Below are 21,015 nucleotides of genomic sequence, written 5' to 3'. Positions count from 1 at the left end.
ATTATGTGAGCATGTACATTCTTCTGGGCTTCATAGCTAGCACCAAAATTTTAAATTGGTGACTTCCTTTAAGAGGCATGGTGTCCTCCTAGAAAACTAAGAACCATTGATTTCCACCCAAACAGACGTTTGTTTTAAAATAACCAGTGGCTCAGTTGGTTGAGCACTGCCTCATGCACCAAAACGTCACTGGTTCGATTCCAGGTAGGGATGCTGCCCAGGTTGTGGGTTTGATCCCCAGTAGGGAGTGGGCAGGAAGCAGCCAATAGATGTTTCTCTCTTACATCAATGTTTCTCTTTCTCTCTATCTCTCCTTCCCTCTCCCCCTACCCCTCTCTCTCAAATCAATAAAAACATATTAAAATAAAAGAGTAGCCCAGGGAGTAACTCACTCACCACCCGGAGAATGCTTTAGAAACCAGTTTAGTGAGCATGTACAATTTTTTGGGTTATGAATTATTTTACTAAGTAGTTACTAGCAATTAATATCAGTCAATAAAATCTTTGATTGCTTTTATGATTAATGACATTAGGTATTAATAAATAACCAATAGTACTACTAATAACTAATTATATAATTGATTAGTGACAGAAAAATCTTTAAAGTGCCAATCAGTGCTGTTTAGATGTTAATGCTCATGAAAATTTTCACAAATAACAGTGATCGTACAGTAAATGATGAGGATTTATTGTTTGGCCAGAAGACTCATTCCCAGGTATAGACCCAACTCGGTTGCATGTAACTCCCTGTGTATACTCACATCTGGCCCAGGGTCATTACCTAGGACAGTGGTCGGCAAACTCATTAGTCAACAGAGCCAAATATCAACAGTACAACGATTGAAATTTCTTTTGAGAGCCAAATTTTTTAAACTTAAACTATATAGGTAGGTACATTGTTATTAACTTAATTAGGGTACTCCTAAGCTGGCCTTTGCTAAAAACTCAAGGGGCCAAAGAGCCGCATGTGGCTCGCGAGCCGCAGTTTGCCGACCACTGACCTAGGAGGTAATCAGTGAATTTTGAATGAACAATTGACCAAGCCTCATTGCGGCTCTTTCCCTCATCCCTACTGGGTGAGAACCTCTGGAATTTAGGTCAGAACCAAAGTCCGAAGAGGTTTCTTGCCTGAACTCAGAGCCCAGAGTGGAATTCAGGTGCCTCTGGTGACGTGTGTGCCCCTGGCCCAGGCCTGGGCAGGTGCGTCTGCTTCCTGTGCGCCAGCTCTGCCTCCCCTTTGGCGGCTGCTAAGGGCCATCTGAGGGCATGGTGACGAGATGCAGTGCCTGGAGGCGGCTGGGCCAGGTGTCTGGGTCTGACACATGTGGCCTGGGCCTAGCTGTTGCCACCTCTCTCTGCCTTCCAGTTTCATGTGACACCAACAGAAACAAAACATAAACTAAACTGATTATCATAAGGTCACAGGTCTGGCCTGTGAAAGACTAGACAAGACTTAAAAGAAATTAGACTGCAGCCGAATACAATTAAAAAGAGTTTTGAGAGAAATTGAATATAATAACCCTGTGTGATGATTATTTTAGACCGGCGTCTGGTACACAGCCTAGGACTTGTGTTTAAAAGCAAAACCATTAATGCTTTGTAGTTCATGGCTGTGCTTTAGCTTTATTTCTTTTGTCCCACTTGTGACGAACACAGTGTTGGGCATAATATTATAGACCAGGACAAAAGGAAGCACAAGCCAAGGCTCATAGGTGGGGCTCAGTAAATCCTCCTGGTTAGACTGGCTGGTGTCTTAAGCTGCTGGGGCCGCCATAACAAAATACCATTGACCAGGTGGCGTACACTGTGACATTTATTTCTCGCAGTGGTGGAAGCTGGAAGTCCAAGATCAAGGTGCCAGACTATTCAGTTCCTGGTACGGACTTTCTTCCTGGCTTGTAGACAGCTGCCTTCTCTCTGTGTCCTTGCATGGCAGAGAAAGAGTGAGCTTTGCTCTCTCTCTGCTTACAAGAACACTAATCCCATCATAGGGCCAACCTCCATGACCTCATCTAAACCTAATTAGCCCTCAGAGGCCCCACATCCAAACACCATCACACTGGGGTTAGGGTTTCAATATAAGAATTTGGGGGAGAGAGGGGGACACAGGCACTTTAGTCCATAAGAGTTGGGGAAGGTACCAGCAGGCCCAGGGTTCCTTGGTTCCTGCTCAGTGTCCTCCTGCTCTAGCCAGGGGTGGAGAGGGGTATCTCAAACTTGGACTGTAATCTCTACCAAGAATTACTGGGAGGGTTGGTCGGTGGTCTCCCCAGGCCCGACTTTGAACACTAACAGAGGGCTTATTGGCGAGCAGGAGGGTTGCCTGCTTTGCTTCCCTCCTGGATTGCTGGACCATCTCCCACGTCCCTGGCATCAACCTTGCTCACCCACTGCAGAGCCATGTCTGTGAACTTGTGAGACTGTCTCAGCTCCAGAGCTCTGGTGGTGAGGTGGCCTCAGAACTGAGTCCTTGCCCAGGGAGGGGTCGGGCGTGCTCTGCAGATGCCACTGTACTCTGGTTCTCTGCCAGTGACATTTAATTTCGCATCATTAAATTGACAACGAAATGCCAGACGAGTCTTCTAACCCCTCTCCACTTTTCATCCTGTCCTCACTCAACAATCCACAATGAGGCCAAATGGCCCCAAATCTGAGCTTTTTATCCAAGTGGTCAAATCCCTTATCTCTTACTCTTCTTATCTTATCTAACCTTGTTTTCTTTTCCAGTTTGATTTTTTTTTTATCATGAAATAGTTTAGATGCACAAAAAGTATAGAAAGTAACATTATAAATGCTCAGGTGTTAACCACTTAGCTTAAGAAATAAATAAAAGCACCGTGACAGTGGCAGCACGCTCCAGCCCTTCGTAAACAAAACCGTGAAGACCTGGGAGCAGCGAAGACAGCAGTTCAGCAACATGCTTCAGAGCAATGGTTTTGGGGGCTGGGTGGACCCAAGTAGAATTCTGTTTCTATGCTTCCTTACTGGGCAAGTTCAGAAAAAAAAATCATATAACCTCTCAGAACCTCAATTTCCTTATCTATGAAATGGGGAGATGATAAGAGTGTGTGCACTGTGTACTTCCCAGATTGTGCATATGAAGTGGAGTAACCCAGTCAAGTGCTGAGCCAGTGCAGGGCATGTGGGGAGCACTCAGCAAATGGTAGTTGTTGTTACTGCTGGTGGCTGTTGGCTTTTTATCATCCTGCATCTTGGATTCCCTAGCGGCGGGCGCCAGGGGAGCTGTTTTCCCACTCACCCTTACTCCAGGGGAGACCTGGCGGGTTGTCAACATTTAGACCAGGCAGGAGGGCAGGGTGCCTTGGTGGGGCATTAAGAGCTGACTGATGGGGTGCCTGGTGGATTTCAGGTGCTCGTCCTGGCTGTCAAACAGCTGTTTCCAGAGTTTGAATTCATGTGGCTGGTGGATGAAGCCAAGAAGAACCTTCCCTTGGAGCTGGATTTCCTCAATGAAGGGAGGAACGCGGAGAAAGTGGCCCAAATGCTCAAGCACTTTGACTTCTTAAAGGTAGGAGGGCAGGGCAATGGGGGCATGGTGGGAGAGTGCAGGGGAGGACTGGTCCTGGCCCTGAGTATCCCCCCTTGCAGGACATGAGTGGGGACATCTTCCTGAGTGATGTACATAAAAGCCCTTGGAGGCAACATTATAGAGAAATACCAGCTGTTATTGTTGACCTGTCAGTCAGTCACACAGATGTTTATTGAATGATCTACAGTTTCAAGACACTGAGTGCTACCCAAGGGCTGTGAATCGTGGTCTCTGCATCCATGAAACATGCGGCTATGGCGATAATGATGATGATGATAATGGTGATAGTGATAATGATGGTGGTGTTGGTGATGATGACGATGATAGCTAATGCTACTGCACTTTGGCACTGTTCCTAACACTTCATGTATATTATATTAGCTCATTTACTATACAGTCCATTCTGCTATAACACAGCATATGTGTTCTTAGAAATATCCACAGCGTAAAATCACACAATAGACACCACAGGGCTTATAGGGAGAATAGATTATGCTTAAAACACTCAAAAACATGACCAGTGACATGGAAAATAAAAGAAGATAGGAACCTGCCCAGGTGGTGTGGCTCAGTGATTGAGCATTGCCCTTTGAACCAGTAGGTCACAATTCCATTCCTAGTCAGGGCACATGCCCGGGTTGTGGGCTCGATCCCCAGTAGGGGGTGTATAGGAGGCAGCCAGTCAGTGATTCTCTCTCATTGATGTTTCTTTCTCTCTCCTTCTCTGACATAAATTAAAAATATATTTAAAAAACAACAACACAAAAGAAGATGGGAACCTAATAAAGAGGGTAGCATAGTTTTACGTGTGTTAAATGGCTATGAAATACTGAAGACCACAGCATCATGACACCTGCTTTTTATTAAAAATAATTTTTTTATTGACTTTCAGAGAGTAAGGGAGAGAGAGAGAGAAACATCAATCATGAGAGAGAATCATTGATTGGCTGCCTCCTGCAAACCCGCCCCCCCCCCCCCCAACTGGGGATGGAGCCCGCAACCCAGGCATGTGCCCCTGACCGGAATTGAACCTGGGACCCTTCAGTCCACAGGCAGACACTCTAGCCACTGAGCCAAACCAGCCAGGGCAACACTGTCTCAGCCTTGACATTCAAACCACCAGTTCAGTGAAAACTTGGCTCTCTCAGACAGGTAATACTATTAAGTAATTAGCATGAAGCTGTGGAGTCTAAAATAAGCCTCCACTTGCATATCTTATTCCTTTCATTCCCTTTTTCCACAATGATTGAGCATTTCCGGAGCCTGTTGCTATTGCTAGGAGCTGGGCATGTATAGATGAGTAAGAGATGGTTGGCTCCTGCCTGGGAAAATGACCTATCTAAGTGAGGGACAGACACACAAATGTGTTGCTGTGTACAGGTTGGTGATGCTATGTCAGAGACTTACTTATCCATGTTTCTGTGGATGTCCAAGAGGAAGGACTTAAATCCACTCTGGATATGGAGCGCAGAGGGGGCTTCCAAGAAGTGCTGGTTATACAAGGGAATAGGCAGTATTTACTGAATGTTCTTTCGCTGCACTGAGCACTATGCAGATGGGATGACAGTGAATTCTTCCAGCAACCGGCATCCCATTTTGCAGACGGCAGTCTGAGTGGAGACGCTCGGGCTGCAACCCAGCTTTTCTGACTGCGACTCTGGTACTCGGCTGAGGACATTCTGTTGCCTCTTACCCGGCAGGGGTACTCTTCAGAGCTAGAACTAGGAGCCAGACAAACAGAACCATCTCCTCCACGGTTCCCATGGAAACAGCAAAATTGTCCCCTGGCTGGGACCAACTGGCATCTGCCAGACCAAGACATGTAATAATAATAATAACACAAATTTTTGAGACGAGGATGCCAAATGGGTAAATAATTAATGTAACTATTTGACCTGCTGCTTCTAAAACCCGAACGCCATTCCTAAGACAGTGGTAGCGTTAAGGTTCCTGAGTCATTAATTTTGTCTAAACAAATACCAAATAGGAAGCAAATTTTGTGTGCTGAACACCCAGTTCAGCTCTTAAAACTGGAGATAGATTGCTCTTGCACACTGGCACCCCATCACAACATCTGTGCGTAATTAAGTCTCAGCAAAGAGTTTACCTCTCAGTGTGCGCGACACCTTCCAGTGGGGTGTAATAGCCTCAGCCCTAGGCTATAACTCTCCGGGCTTTAGACTCGGACTGAATGCAGATGCGATGGCGGGGAGACGGGAACAGGGTGAGGAGGCAGCCAGGCTGAACGGTCAAGGCCAGGGCATTTGTGGATTTGGCGTCAGAGTGTGTGTGCTGGGGGCAGGGACAGGACAGGCAGTGAGGCCTGTGACTGACCTGGGAGACAGCTAGTGCAGGTAGGAGGGAGGAGCCTGGTAACCGCAGGGTTTGGGACAGGAAGAGATGGAAGTGTAATTCTACTCATGGAGGTGGAGATGGGTATGGGCGCCATCTTTTGAGTAGGGCCACTCCACAGTTTTTTTTTTTCCTTTTAAAAACATTTTATTGAATTTATTGGGGTGACACTGGTTAACAAAATTATAGAGGTTTCAGGGGTCCAATTCTAGAATATACCCTCTGTATATTGCCCTGTGTTCACCACCCCAAGGTCACGGTTCCTCAGTGGGAGGCCAGGAGCTGGGCCTCCACAGACACTGTAGTCAAGCCTTGTTGGGCATCAGTGATTCTTTCTCACAGCTTTCTCAGAATCCAAAGACTCAGAACTGCTGATGGATAACAATCAATATTAGTTAAGGTTTTTACATGCTTATGCTGTTAGCCATTTTTAAAGTGCATTATATGTGTTTACGTTTTAATATTTATAAAAGCCCCAGAAGGGAGATGCTGGTATTAGCTCCATGTCATCAGTGGGAAAGCTGGGCCTCAGAGAGATGAAACGTTTGCCCAAGACCACACAGCTTCCTGGTAAGGGGCAGAGGCAGCCAGCTTCAGAGCCTACACGCTTAACCTCTGTGCTCTTCTGCCCATGTGACAACTTGTGGGGGAAGATCTGAATTATGCTGCACTGTCTGTACCGTGAACCCTGAGCTCTGGTTGTGTATCAGAACCACGGGTGAAACTGCGAGGCTGTCACATGGCAGCTGCTGGTTGTCCAGCCGCTGCAAGTTGAGTGCTTCTGTGTCGAGCACCAGGACTCCACACATGCTACTTGGCAGTAGGGAGTGTTGCTTCCATTGTGATGGTCATCACGCTCTTACAGGTGGGGAAACTGGCCCTCAGAGAGGTTATAAAACTGGGCCTCAGCCACGCAGCTTGGAGGAGACACAGCCGGGGCTCCGGCCCGATAGACTGGCTCTGAGACTGTGCTCTGCTCCGCCGGGCGCGGGTGACGAGGGCTGCGGCCCTGGGTGAGGGGCACTGGTCCGGACGATCCAGGCCTTGCTTCATAGGTGCGTTGATCAAAGCACAGGAACAAAGTGGAAGCCAGACTGTGAGACAGGCCCAGGGTCTGGAGCTGGAACTTTCCAGAATCTGGGCTTTCTTAGGGCAGGATTAGCCCCAGTGTGGGGGCAGGTGGAGTCCACAGCAACAGGACTTCCAAGTAGACCCAGAATACAGAGGTCCTCATGGCTGGTGTGACCCTGCCTGTGGGATCAGCAGGTGCCCTGGTCATGAGCCTCCCAGGGTTTTGTTTTATTGGGGCAGGTTGGGGGGCAGGAGGCAAGTGGACAGTTCTCATTGCCGCTTTAAAATTTTCCTCTTTCATCTTTCCTGTCCTTGATAGAAGAAGCAAGGAGAGGGTCAGTGGTGCAACATGGGTGTTTGCGTGAAGTGAATTTCCCCTTACACCCCAAACCCTCCTGCCCACATGGTGATTCAGGGGCTAGTCCCCGTGTTAAGTCAAGCTTCTCATTACGGAGCAGGGAGCAGGTTTGCATTTTGCGGTCATTTCCATGTCACATCAAGGAGGGTCAGTGTCCTCCCTGAGCTCCCAGGACAAATGCCTAGATCTCCCAGGCTTGATAAGTCTGTCACTTCAGATCTAAACAGCTAAAGCAAGGGATGTATTCTGCTGTGAGGCTGGGATGTTTGCATTTTGGGGGTGGTGGGGGAAAGGTGGTAGAGGGGGAACCCAGCACACCCATGACCCTGGTTGACAAGCCCGGAAAGTCTCCAGCCTTTAGATACTCTTTCCATTGGTGGCTCCTTCATGGCTGTCCCATGTTGCCCAGGTGGCTCAGATGGGGGTGTCCCCAGGTGCCCACTGCCACGCTTCCGTCCAAGACACACCGAGGGAAGAACTTAACCCCAAACATGTCCCCTGCGCTCAGAAGCCACGAACAACAGCAGCAGACTTGCACTTACATTTTTAAAGATACCTTTTGAAAAATGCCAAGCAAAACTGAATTTCAAGTTCAGAGTAACAGAGAGTCACAGGTTTTCAAATGGCAAAAGCTGCAGGAAAGTAGCAAACCAGAATGACACCTTGATTGCAGTGGACCCTTTGTTCAGGGAGCCGGAGCCTTAGGCTGTGCGCAGGCCCTAATTATGCTCAGAGCTCCTTACCGAGAGGGGCAGGAACAGGCTCTTTTCTAATGAGAGCCAGGATGTAGAGGAGCTGAGGGCTGGACTAAGTCACACAGTTATTAGCAGAACTAGGAACAGGGAACAGTTTTTTTTGATGTCAGAGCTGCTCTCCTACTGCTAGATGAGTTTTCCGGGTTTGGGATGAGGGAAGTACTTATTCCCTAAACAGTTGAATTAGCTTCCCTTGTTTCTTTTCTTTCTTTTTTTTAAACTCACCTTAGGATATTTTTTTCAATGATTTCTAGAAAGAGTGTGAAAGCGAGGGAAGACAGGGGGAGAGAGAGAGAGAGAGAGAGAGAGAGAGAGAGGAGAGAGAGAGAGGGAGAGAGAAAGAGGAACATGGATGTGAGAGACATATGGATTGGTTGCCTCCTGCATATGCCCTTACTAGGGCTGGGGAACCTGCAACCAAGGTATGTGTTCTTGACCGGGAATGGAACCTGCAACCCTTCAGTCCATGGGCTGACGCTCTAACCACTGAGCAAACCAGCCAGGGCCCTTGTTTCTTTATTTGTAAGTAGAAATAAACCCATCAACTTGTTGGGGAGATGTGGTGTGCTGATAGCCGGTAATTCCTCCTTCCCAACCGTGGTGGGACTGATGGGGGTCGCTCACTCACATGGCAGCCCAGCAGCCCTTGGTGCAGTCCAGTTTCTTGCCTCTTCTTAGGGAAATCTCTTCTCTTTTTGGCTATTAGGTGTTTTCAGAGTCAGAGAGGATGGAAGAGCGTATCAGTTGAGAATGCATTTGTCTACAGGTAATTGATAGCTCGATTTAGAGGATCTTAGACAGAAAGGATTTCTTTTCCTCACATAGCGAGAAGACTCGCAGAAGTTGCCTGGTGATGGTCTTAGTGGTTTAACAATATCAGGGCTGGCACCTCTGATTTCCTTGAACTTTTCCTCATGTTGCAAGGGGGCTGCTGCAGCTCCCAGCACCGCACTCACTTTAAGGTAGGAAGAGAAGTATAAGAATCGTTGCATCATCTGCAAACATCCCTTTTCTTATCTAGAAAATAAAAATCTTTCCAGACTCCCTAGCTGACCTCTACTGTGTCTCATAGCCAGAACTGTGTCACATGGCCATACCTATTGCGGGGCTGGCCAGGAAGTATTTAGTATTTCCTGTCTCTGGGAAAGAGGAGGATTGGGAATAGGTGTTGGGTTAGGATCCAGCATTGTCTGCCACAGGGTCTTATAGGAAAGGGCAGGAGAAAACTCGTAACTTCCTGACCGAAAAACTGATCATCCAATAAACATGCATTTGTTCATACATTTATACATTCATGCATAGGTACAATACACCAGTTGCACAGGCATGGAAACTGAGGCAGAGGGTTGAGATTCATGTCAGGAGCCTGAAATGGGCCTGGTGAGAGAGGGAAACAGCTTTTAATGCCAACTCTTGCTCAGGTGTGAGAGGTTCCACACATTTTCCCCTGAGTCCCAATTTTAGTTTTGGCTGTTAATTGTGCCTGGAAGGCATTAAAGAGGACAGGGAAGCCTTCTCTGGTCCCCGAGCAGGGGGTGGGGGGGGTCTCTAGAGGAGGGGGCTGGGGCTTGGCTGATGGAGGAAGGCAGCCTGGCCTTCTCTCTTGTCCTGTCTTTCCCACCTGCCACTGCTGAAGCCCCTCTCAGGCCTTATCTCCTGTTCCTGGGAGGAGTGTCTGCTGTTGTCTGGTTCTCTGGGCCTCTTGGTGGTCCTCGCCCCCTCCCCCTGACTCCCAGCCCCTCAGACTTTTCTGACCCACCCTTTCCTATTCCAGGTGCCCCAAATCTACTGGGAGCTGTCCACCAAGCGGGTCCTTCTGATGGAGTTTTTGGATGGCGGGCAGGTCAACGACAGAGATTACATGGAGAGGAACAAGATTGATGTCAACGAGGTGAGGCTGAGTGCTCATGGCTTCTGCTCACACAGCTAGCAGAAGCAGAGTTGGGATTAGAACCCAGGTCTGCATGACTTTAGAGTCCTTCCTTGTCTGCCTTCCCATCTTCCTCCTAGGGATTTGCCTTGGACTGCAGTGGAATCTGGGCCACTTCGGTAACTCCCGAGGCAGGAGTTGGAGCACTGACCGAGAACTTTTCCTGCCCACGCACTATCTGAATGCAGCCCTTCTTTCTCTAGCTTACATCCAGGGTCATTTCATCCATTCCATATGGACATTGTTCCATCTGATAGAGATGTGAGGGCTGAGTTAGCACACAAGCCGTGCTTAGCATAGCGCCTGGCCTGTGGTTAGTGCTCCAGATTGGGAGCTAGTTGATAATTGTTGTTTTCATTCTCAGTATCCTCCTTTACCATGAATGTTTACTGATGGCCTGGCTCCCTGTGCCAGGCCCTTTCTGCCCTGGAACCTTAGGAGGGAGATCTTACTGTCTCTATTTTGCAGATGAAAAATCAGAGACTTAGACCTAACTTATGTAAGGTCCCAGATCTTAATGGTACCACATAATCACTAGGCAGATAAAGATTTAAGTCATTTCTAGCACCCAAGAAGGCTTCCTCATGCCCCTCCCAGTCCATACTCTCACCCTGACTTCTGACACCAAAGAACAGTTTTGCTCACGACTGAACTTCATGTAAATGGAATCATACAGTCTAGGCTTTGGGTCTGGCAAAAACTCTGTTTTCTTCCATTGGTTTATGGGTCTACCCTTACAATAATACCATTTAAAATATTTTTATTGATTTCAGAGAGGAAGGGAGAGGGAGAGAGAGATAGAAACATCAGTGATGAGAGAGAATCATCCATTGGCAGCCTCCTGCAAGCCCCCTACTGGGGATAGAGCCTGCAGCCTGGGCATGTGCCCCAACCGGGAATTGAACCATGACCTCCTAATTCATAGGTCAATGCTCAACCACTGAGCTACACTGGCTGGGTTACCATCTGTCTTAATTGCTTAGGCATTCCTAAGGAATCAATGACTTAATTCCTTAATCTCTTGCCCCTGGTTTCTAGTGTTTGTATGACCCAGAAAGCTCTTTGGTATTCTGAAATGATGTCATTAAATACTTTCACAGAAACTGTAGGCTGGACAGGGGGCTCTGGGCCAGGGGCTCCACTGTGTTGTGGCAGACCAATGGTGATGTTCAGAGTAGACCAGCAATAGGTCCTACTTTGTAGAAATCAATCTATTATGTCTCTTATCAGCTAATATCAAAGCCACAGGTCTCATGGAAGACTGGTGGTATGTATGTGTATGTGTGTGTATGTATGTGTATATGCAAGTGCACACACACACAGAGTATGAAACACCCCGCATTATTGAAAGTTTCTCACAGGTTTCTGAGGTTCTAGGATTGTGGGACTCAGGGAGCCCATCCCTGGAGTGACTCTTCGTCCTGAGGATGGCCTGGCTGTGTGTATTCCTTGGGGAGGGAAGTATAAGGGACAGATAAGGGTGACAAGGGCCAAATCCTGGGGTGGAGGGTGGTTAGTGGCATCTTGGCTGCTATAAGCTGGTGACTCAGCCAGAAGGTGGGGCTCAGTAGGGGTTGGCTCTAGAAGGAATCTCGAGTTGGGTGGAGGTGGCTCTAGACCCCTCCAACCACTTGTGGAGTCATCCCATTGCACTTTGAAGAGGCCCTCTCACCCTGCAACATCCCAGCCCCACTGGGCCTAGCATGTGAGGACCTCAAGACCAGCCCAAGTAACCAGTTCACAATAGACTCGGGTAGGGAAACACCAGGTTAGGAAGCAAGAGATTTGGGTTCAAACTCCAGTTCTGCCAGTGGCTCACTGTGTGACCTTGGACAAATCACTCTCCTTTTCTGGATCTCAGTTTTCTTATTGAAGGTTTTGGATTAGCTGGACTCTAAGGGTATGTCCTGCTTGGATATTTGAGAGAGCAATGATTCTCAGCTTGCTGGGAGCTAGGACTTGAGCCAGCTATTTCAGAATCACTGGGGAGCTTATTTAACAATGCAGATTCCTGGGACCCACCCCAAATTTACTAATCAGAATCTGGGAGTGGGGAAGGATTGAAGAATATGCATTTTTAACCAACTCTCTAGGTGGGTTCTGATACTCATTGAAGTTCAGGAACCACCTTCCCCAGGCCCAGAGGGCCTGGGCACCTAGGTTGATTTGCACCTCTGGGAACAAGGCAGCCCTGCCCAGCTGTTCTCATCTGCCAGGGAACATGGGGCTCTGAGGAGCCAGCAGCCCGCAGGAGCCCTTGTTTGCTTGTATCTCTGAGCCTAGCAGCAGATATTACGGAGGGCCTGACCCATGATCATATTTGCCAGTCACTTTAAGAGCTGGTGACAGTGACTGCCGTTGATTTCATTAAAAGTAAAGGTCGTGAGGGAGCGCGTTCCCAGGCTGGATGGAGCCTCCTCAAGCCACCGGACGACTATTGATTGCACGACCTTTATCGAGGGTTAATTGGATTTCAGTGAGTATGTATTTAAGACCCAGCCTGGGCTGAGGCCCAATTGAATTTGCGTGAAATCAGCCGAGAGAAAGGTGACAGAGTCTCAAGTGTGGGGTTGGCAGAACGGGGACTGGAGGCCCGATGGGCAGACATCGGCAGTCTGGGAAGAAGGGGGTGGGTGTAGGGATGGGGGGCTCCCAGAGACTCCAGCATCTCTGTTCCGGAGGCCTGGGGGCCAGCAGAGAGAAGAGGGCTGGGACACCCTGTGGTCATCGTGTGGCCTTGGATTCAGTCCTCTGTCCTCGGATGGACCTCCTGGTGTGCGGTGTGGCTCCCAGAGCTTGTGGTCTTTTCCCTCCTGTCAGGGTCAGGAGGAGAGCTGGGGTTTAGCTCTTACTTTGAAAGTCTCCCCACTAACCCTCCTTTTTTAGGCCCCCAACTCCTGTTTTCAGAAGTTCCAGGTACCCTCCGTTGCAGCCTCTCTGGTCAGAGTCCCTCATCTATATAGTTGGAGTGGCAACAATACGTACTTCACAGGGCCATTGTGCAGACTTTGCAAGCTGTGAAGTTCTGTAAAAAAAAATCATAATTCATGGGGTTATTCTTCATAGGGGCATATCTCCCTCCATAGAATCTTTGAGAATCTTCTTTGCTTCCCTCCTGTCCACCTACCTCTGTTGTCTGTGAGTGATGGTCATCGATTGAGTATGGTGACTCCCCTCCCCATCTCCTTAGAGTTTCCCCTTGTCCTCTCATGCCACCAAGGACTGTATGAGACATTTATGTTTTGCTCACCATCATCGCCCACTGGGCCTCTCTGGCTCTGTGGTGGGAGGTGCCCAGGAGACCAGGGAGGAGAAGCTGCAGAGACATGCAGACCCTGGTGACCAAAATCACTAGAGAGAAGACACGTCCCATCATCCTCCCCTCTAAAACTTCTTGCACCAAATCTTGGGAGGCCCAGGGATGTTGGAGGGGTCCAGGGCACAGATGAATTCCTGAAGATTCATTTGCCCAGTGGCAGGGGTGTCAGGAGTGGGCACAGTGCCACTCTGGACTTGACCTTCTTGGATTTGGTGCTGCCTCTGCCACTTGCCAGCCATGCCTCCTTGGTGGAACTGGTCCCCTTTGGAAGCTTCAGCTTCTTGTCAAGTGGGGTACACAACCAACCTGGGGGACTGTTTGATGATTGACATACCAAGCAATGACAGAATGCCAATATTCCCTGCTTGCCAGGTTATTATCCTGGAATTCCGACCCTCTGCCCACTCTGTGGGGAACAGGTAGGGGAGAAACCTTTCTCTGTGTTTCATATTGGCCCAGGGAAGGCGGAAGAGGTGGAAATAATTTCTTTGGAGTGAGTTGTTCCCCGAGGCCGGGAATGTCAGATGTCCACAGCTCTTGCTCCCTCCACCGTGTCTTCCAGTAGTTAAGGCTCCGGTCCCTCAGGTAGCCATGTCACTTTAAGTCTCTCAGGCGATGTCCGTGTTCAAGCCTAATCTAGAGAGACTTTCACTGAGCTCCCAGAAGCTCCAAAATGAGAACAATCCTTCCAGTTTCCTGTAATTAGCTCAGCACCTCTCCTTCCTTCCAACACTATGTGTGGTTGAAGAGGTTCCCAGTGCCTTCACATTCAGGGATTTCACTCCGAGTTTGCCAGCCCAAGATTGACCCACTCGGTGAATAGATGTGGCCTCGTGCTGGGCAACAGTGAGTAATTGAAGGTTTATATGCCCCAGGGGTGGTTCCTGGGGAAAAGGTGGGTGTGGAGAGAGGAAAATGCTCTAGGCTGTGGTCTGGTCTTTCAGGCTATTCTGCCTGAAGAAGCCTCGGCAGAAACAGGGGATAGGCAAAGAGAGTCTGAATTATTAACCTCTTTGTACTTAATATCGGGTGACTGGTGTGATTATTAATATCTTGCACCACCAACCTCCTGTTTCTTTCAGAGAGCTTGGCCTTGCTTCCATGACACCCCCCAAAACATAAATAGACTTCCCCTTGGGGGTGGGAATAAATTAATCCGTGCAATTATCGAATAATTAAAGTACTTTCAGCCAATTCAAGTTTTAAGAAAAATCTAAAAATAACTCCTTAATTTACATATTATTAACTAAATTAATTCTTTACTCATACTTTTTACAGATTCCTGGCTCCTCCCCCCCCCCCCCCGCCGCCAACCCCCCTTACTGTTATAGAATAAAGGCATTGTGTAATTACCGAAATCACTTAACGTGAGTGGCACATCCTTTTTACATGGAGCAATTAGAGGACTCGCCACTGACTTTTCCTCTAAAGATTGCTGTACTATGGCTTTAATTAGCCGTGTGTTTTTGGTAAGACAAACAGCCCTGGATTTCCCTGAGGCTCTTGTCTACATGGAATGACTTCTTGGATGCTGTGGGGACCTTTGGAGGTTTTTGGTGCAGCCTCGGCCTCCAGGCAGGAGCTTCCTGTGAGTGGAAAGGCAGGGGGCCTGGTGATGGAGAGTTTGTTTCCCGGAGTCAGGCCTTCTGGGTTTGGATCCTGGTTTTTCTAACTGCTGGCCAGGGCACCAAGCTGCTCCCTCTTTGGAATCTTGCTTCCTTTACATATCTACTGCAGAAGGTGGCTGGGAGTCCATGCAAAGTGCCTGGCACAGAATGTTAACTGTTACCATTCTAAAGTGGTGTCACTTCTTGTCTTTATTGCAGCTACCACCATTAACAGGGCCGGGGGAAGCCTTAGAGGAATTGAGTAGACATTTGTCCAAGGAAGACATACTAATGGCCAACAGGTACCTGAGAAGGTCCTCAGCATGACTAATCAAGGGAATGAAAATCAAAACCACAATGAGAGATTACCACATACCTGTTAGAACGGCTGTTGTAAAAAAGACAGGAGATAACAAGTGTCGGTGAGGATGTGGACAAAAGGGAACCCTTGTACACTGTTTTGTGGGAATGTAAATTGGTGCAGCCAGTATGGAAAACAGTATGGAGGTTCCTCTAAAAACTAAAAGTACAACTACCATATGACCCAGCAATCCCTACTTCTGGGTGTATGTATCCAAAGGAAATGAAGTCAACATCTCGAAGAGATATCTGCACCCCCATGTTCATTACAGCATTATTTTCAATTGTTTGTTCTTAATCATGAGGCTGAGGCATGGCTGAAGTATTGTGGAAGGAGTAGAAGAGAGGGTTGTGTGCCCAGTGATGGCCTTAGGTGTCTCCCAGGACCTGGATGTCTTTCTGAGTTGGAGAAGGCTGGAGTTACTAGAGTTAAAAATTGGTTTCCAGAGACAATGTAGTACAACTCTGACAGATGTAAAGAAAAATTACCCCAAATTTAGAAATAAGGCCATGAGTGCGCAGTATGTTTTTTTTTTAAGTCATTTTGAGCATTGTTCAACCAGCCCACCAGAGGATTCTTTAATATTTAGGGGAATGCACTTTTGTTAGACTTTGCTATTGAAAAATTAACTACTCAGGCTGAAGTTATATGTCAACCTGTAGATCTTATCCGGTAGAGGCGCAAATCATTTCTGCCCAGTAGAAAAGATAACCTTATTGCCTTATAGGACAATAACCAGTTTTGCCTCTAACTCAGGAATCTTAGGCTCATATTCCTGTTTAAATGTCCATAAACACCCAGTCCCTCAAAATTCTCCTTGAACCACTCTGCCTTCATATTTGGTTCTTTATTGATGAGTTAAATAATTATCAGCATGTGTTCATCCTATATTTGTACGAGGGTCATGTTTTTAATTTTTTGAAAATTATACTTTGATGGTGATAATGGTTATATTTTTTTTAACAAGTTAAAATAATAAGCTACCCCATTACAAACGAACATGTTTGTGTGTTTTATAGTGAAGTGCAGTGATTTTTAAGTGGTGTGCCTGGAGATTTTTTAAAACATGTAATACCTGACTGATCTCTTTTCCCTTAGATTGTCAAATAAAAAAATGACAACAGCCAACACAACAATAGCCATTTGGTATAAATGCTCAGTCTTGAACCATAAATATATAGGTTATATAATAGAGTTGCATCTTATATCACGTCACATAATCAGTTTGTGTCTGATTGTTTAATTCCTGATACCAGAAATCCTTATATACAAGTATAAATACCCGATTTTTAAAAAAGTTACTTTGGAGCAAAAAGGGTAGGTAATTACTCCTATTATTTTTTTTGTAAATCAATCAAAATTATATCTATTTCTTTTTATCAGGTCGATCAAAAATGTATTTTTTGGTGTGCCACAGAATTTTAATAATTAGTTTATGTGTACCATGAGATGAGAAGAGTTGAAAATCGCTGGTGTGTAAAGGACTTGTCCATATATATGATCACATTTTGATCTTAAATCTTGTGGTTTCCCTGAGAGGAAGACTATCAGATAGGGTTAGTCCCACTTACCAGCTAAGGGAACTTTAGACTCCCATTGGGAAGGGAGGCAACTTGTCCCCCAGGTCTCCCATACCCTAAATGGCAAAACCAAGATGGCTCTAGAGTGGAGCTGGGTGCAGAGGACAGTTCTCCCTGATGTCTCTGCCTACCATGCCTGCCTGTCTTGGTGAAATCTGGTTAAAATGAACATCAAGAGCAGCCCCTAAATGGAGACACCCAGGCAGGGCAGATGGATGGGGTGTTGAGATGGGGAGGACCGCTCTGGGGCTTTGCTCGGGTGTATATGAGCTGCAAGGGGCAGCACCTCCCCCTCCTCCTCCAGAAGCTCACTCTCTTGGGCAAGGACTCCCCCATTCTGAGTTCCTAGACCCTGGGGGGCCGTCTTTCAATGTAGTAATAGGGGCCCCAGAGCGATTAGCAATATTTCAGAAATCTTAAGGGAGATCATACATCTCCCCATGACAGGCCTGCCCAGACTAAATGAAATGTCATTTCTCTGCTTTGGCTGGAATTCCGTCAGCTCAGTCTGGCTGCACTGCTTATCTTGGGCTGATCAGGAGCCCTGATTGGACCTTGTATGCGTCCCTGACAAATAAAAATGAATTATTAGTTAAAAAATGCAATTGATTTGGCAAACGCAGCCTTTCAGAGTGTGGTTCCATGGAGCTCCAGAGCACCTAATAGAAGGGGTTCTCGGGGCACAGAGGTGGGGACTTGCTGGTTCTCCCAGGACCAGCTCAGGTTGGGCCCCTTTCCCAGGTAATGGGAAATGGTGGCTCTGGGACACCTGACATACCAGCCTGAGTCCGAGAACTTGACGTGGGGCAAAGTCCTGCCCCAGATGCCAACAGACACTGAGTACTGGGCATTCATTTCACCCAAGGAAAACGTTGGGAGCTGGAGAGCTGGCGTGGTGTCAGGACATAGTGTGACATAGGATAAGTGTCAGGGCTCCAGACAACCTCTTTAACCCTGGTGTCTCCATCTCAAAAGGTGCAATGATGCCTGCTGCCCTCCCAGGAGTGTTATGAGAAATCAGTAACAACAGGGACACTGACGAGAGGTCACTAGGTTCCAAGCACCGGGAAGTTGTCATTAACCCCTTCAGAGTGACAATGGTATCATTTCCATTTACTGAAGCTGAGAGTATAAAGTCACGGAGTTCAGTTGAGGAGTGCAGAAGTCAGAGGGAGCAAGTATCCTATATAATAAAACCCTAATATGCAAATCGACTGAACTCCGGAACGACTGGTCACTTTGATGTGCACTGACCACCAGGGGGCAGACACTCAACTCAGGAGCTGCCCCCTGGTGGTCAGTGCACTTTCATAGGGGCAGTGCCGCTCAGCCAGAAGCCGGGCTCATGGCTGGTGAGTGCAGCAGTGGTGGCAGGAGCCTCTCCTGCCTCCACTGCAGGCGGGCTGTAAGGAGCTAGGGGTCCCGGACTGCGAGAGGGATGTCTGACTGCCGGCTTAGGCCCAATCTTCCCAGGGGGATCGGGCCTAAGTTGGCAGGTGGACATCCCCCGAGGGGTCCCGGACTGCTAGAGGGTGCAGGCCGGGCTGAGGGACTCCCCCTGCCCCCAGTGCACGAATGTCATGCACCGGGCCTCTAGTAGAAATAATAGTTATGAGAAGGCTGTGGGCTCACACCTGGTTTGAATCCTGGCTCTATTCCTTTCTAGCCATGTAGCTCTGGGGAAGTTAAACCTCGATGTGTCTCTGTTCCTCATCTACAAAATGGGGGTCATAATTGTACCTTCTTTTGGGGATTTTTAATAAGGATGGTAGCTATGGTTATTAAAGTAGGGTTATTCTTGATTTATTTTGGGCCCAATTGTAATTTGGATTCTGAGGTGATCAATGGGGTCAGGATGAGCATCAGAGGCAGGAACCACGGCATCTCAAAAAACCCAGAGAAACAAAGGTCTCATTTATGTTGAAGACAGAGTCCTATATTCACATGTTTGGCCTGTTACAGGCAAGTGGATGCATAATAGAACCAGTGTATCATATGTAAATTACACCGCAATAAAGCTGTTTAACAAAATAGAGCCAGTCCCTGCCACCTTTGGAGCTTATGATAGAGCACTAGATGGTCAGCAATTAAATAGTGACATAAATAGTGCTGTGAAAGTAAAGTACACCATTCTGTGAGAGTATATGGTAGGAGAACATCATCGAGTCTGGGAGATCAGGGAAGTTTCTCCAGGGAGGTGATGCTGAGCTGGGAAGAAAGAGAGGAGTGAACCAGGTGAAGGGGAGAGGGGAAGGATGCTTCTGGCTGAGGGACTATCATGTGCAAAGGCCCTGAGGTAGGAAGGCACAGGGACCTTTGGAGAGGAGGAAGAAAGCAAATATGGCCGGAGTGTCAATGTGCAAGATGAGACCAGGGAGGGAGGCTGGACTTGATCATGCAAGACTTTGTAGGTCAAGGAAAGCAGTTGAGTCTTTATCTTAAAATCCTAATCCTGTGTTCGCCACCCGATGAACCCATCTCCTCTCCTCTGGCTGGGATATGTTTGTTAGTGACCATGGGGTCCAGCTGAGGCTGAGAGAAATGCCAAGGGCAGTGTGTCCTGGGACGTCAGGTGTCTGGGTTGAGCATCTCTTTGTCCATGGAAACCCATCAGCACACATTCCATGGGCCCAGGTCTGGCTCTATTCAGCAGCTGTTTTCTAGCTGGGAAGAGGCTTTTAGCTTTAATAAAAAGGGAGTAGAGATAAGAAGACGGCCTCGGCAGGGAAAGCAGCAGTGACAGGATGATTTAAACGGCCTCTCCAGTGTCATTTCTTCTGTGCAGACATCATAAATCAGATCAGCATTGGGCTCTGACGGGGAGGGGTGTGATGAAAGGGGCCTGCAGGGAGAGGGTAGAAGGGTGTGTGATTCTGGGTCCTCCTGAGACTGGCCAGGAGCGGGTGGGGTCACCTATTCCTGGTCCTCAGTCTCTTAGCCTTACTCTTTGCAGGAGGGCAGGTGGACTGATTTCTCAAACCCAGCTTTCCAGCCCATATTCAACTTTGGGGAAAAAAGTGAAGAGAGACTAATAAAAGAAATAGAGAAGAGTGGAGGGGCGGGTGTAGGAGGTGGGTGTTACAGCCATCAGAAAAACTAGTCACAGTGGTTCTTCTACTTTGCCATGTATTAAAATCACCAGGGGAACTTAAAATAAAATACTGATGCCTGGGTACCACTCCCAACATTTCTGGGTTCCAGGTGACTCTGATGTGCAGCTAATGTTAAAAAGAACTGGATGAGAATTTAGCATCTAGCTTACACTCAAGAACTTTGCAGTGTTGAGCCATCACTCTCACCACTCAGACCCACTTGGTCCCCCTGGCCTTCCTCTGGAAAGTGGCCAGACTGAGGGGCCAGAGTAGATGTCTCTGAGACAGGTGTTAATGCCCATCAATGCCCGCCCAACGCCCTTCTCTTCCAGATCTCGCGCCACCTGGGCAAGATATACAGTGAAATGATCTTTGTCAACGGCTTTGTGCACTGCGACCCCCACCCGGGCAACGTGCTGGTGCGCAAGGGCCCGGACACGGGGAAGGTGGAGATTGTCCTGTTGGATCACGGGCTCTACCAGGTAGGACAGGCCTTTCCCACCCAGCCAGCCCGAGGGGCTAGTCCTGCCTGGGATGAGAGTCCACTGAACTTCCCGATGGGCCACAGAAACAGGAGGCAGATGGCTGAGGTAACGGAGAGGCCCCACGCTAGCCCTAGGACTGTCATTTGTGCAAGTCCCAGTCATATTCTCTGAGCCTCAGTTTCCTTCTCGGTGAGGTGAGGCTGGGAATGCCTCCTTTAAGGGATGCTGTAAGGAGTACATGGGAATGTGCCCAGATAGGTGAAATTGTTTTGTCTGCTGTACAACAGCCTTGCTTCCCAGGGAAGCCCAGGCCAGCCCAGACCCTGGTATGGGAGCTGGGACTTGCTAGGGAGGGTAATTCAGCCCTAGTGACGAGGTGCCGTGTAGCATGAAAGGGGGCCTGGGAACTGATAGAGGCTCTATCCTCTGGACTTGGGGTGCAGAGCTGGCTCAGATGAGCCACGAGTCCTGCCTGGAAGTTAGGAAGTTCACGGCCAATCCTGGGACCCAGGGCCTGGTTTTATTCTAGGAGACAGATGGTCCTTGGGGAGGCTG

The 21,015-nt window shown here is 48.0% G+C and overlaps 1 protein-coding gene across 1 annotated transcript in view; it reads left to right on the top strand.

Moving 5' to 3' along the window:
• The window catches only part of ADCK1 (aarF domain containing kinase 1), a 105,756-nt gene that overhangs the window by 73,966 nt on the left and 10,775 nt on the right, over positions 1 to 21,015 (top strand). Inside the window, exons 6-8 of the mRNA XM_028141300.2 lie at positions 3,371 to 3,529; positions 9,861 to 9,977; positions 20,308 to 20,457. Of these exons, the coding sequence (XP_027997101.2) occupies positions 3,371 to 3,529; positions 9,861 to 9,977; positions 20,308 to 20,457 (426 nt within the window). The remainder of the gene's footprint in view (positions 1 to 3,370; positions 3,530 to 9,860; positions 9,978 to 20,307; positions 20,458 to 21,015) is intronic.

Source organism: Eptesicus fuscus, chromosome 5 (genome assembly GCF_027574615.1).
Source record: "Eptesicus fuscus isolate TK198812 chromosome 5, DD_ASM_mEF_20220401, whole genome shotgun sequence".
In the NCBI taxonomy this organism is placed as follows: domain Eukaryota; kingdom Metazoa; phylum Chordata; class Mammalia; order Chiroptera; family Vespertilionidae; genus Eptesicus; species Eptesicus fuscus.
Note: the sequence above shows the minus strand (reverse complement) of the source record. Positions and strands in the feature narration are given on the sequence as shown.